The sequence below is a fragment of the Geospiza fortis genome, unplaced genomic scaffold (genome assembly GCF_000277835.1).
Source record: "Geospiza fortis unplaced genomic scaffold, GeoFor_1.0 scaffold450, whole genome shotgun sequence".
In the NCBI taxonomy this organism is placed as follows: domain Eukaryota; kingdom Metazoa; phylum Chordata; class Aves; order Passeriformes; family Thraupidae; genus Geospiza; species Geospiza fortis.
Genome location: NW_005054416.1, coordinates 1,855,378 through 1,855,951, shown reverse-complemented (window position 1 = coordinate 1,855,951; position 574 = coordinate 1,855,378). Strand labels below are relative to the sequence as shown.

The window sequence follows — 574 nt, the reverse complement described above, 5'->3', positions numbered from 1 at the left end:
GGGGGCCCTGTCCCCGCTTGTGCCGGTCGAGGATGAGGCCGTTCCAGGGGGCACAGAGCACCCCGCAGAGCTGGGTGAAGGCGAAGGCGTTGGTGTACGTGCTCACTGCGGGGGGACAGCGTCAGGCGGGCAGGGCCAGCCCCGGGGGTCCCCGCCGTGTCCCCCCGCTGCCATGCCGTACCCAGGGCGTGGTCCCCGTGCGCCAGGTGCTCCAGCTGCGGGTTGAGGGTGCCGATGAACAGGTAATGGCGCAGCTGCATCACCGAGAGCCAGGCCACGTGCCAGGCGAAGAGCCACGAGCAGGCGCAGGCCCGGAACGGCGTCCCGGGGGCGTCCCCACCTGTGCAGGTGTCAGGGCGGGGCACATGCAGACACACACCCCCGCCAGGTCACACCCACACCCTGTCCCTGCCACCCACTGGGGCCTCACAGCCACCGGTATGACCCTGCCCATTCAGATATGTCACCGTGCCCACCCTCTGACCACGCCCACACGCTGCCAACCCAGCACTCCCTCATTTGCATATCCTTGCCGTCCTCCAGCCGCGCCCATCAACAGCCACGCCCATCCACC

The 574-nt window shown here is 69.5% G+C and overlaps 1 protein-coding gene across 1 annotated transcript in view; it reads right to left on the bottom strand.

Annotated features, from left to right (window-relative positions):
• The window catches only part of SLC43A3 (solute carrier family 43 member 3), an 8,021-nt gene that overhangs the window by 5,466 nt on the left and 1,981 nt on the right, over positions 1-574 (bottom strand). Inside the window, exons 7-8 of the mRNA XM_031061504.1 lie at positions 182-373; positions 7-105 (exon numbers count right to left, since the gene is read on the bottom strand). Coding sequence (XP_030917364.1) covers positions 7-105; positions 182-373 — 291 coding nt within the window. The remainder of the gene's footprint in view (positions 1-6; positions 106-181; positions 374-574) is intronic.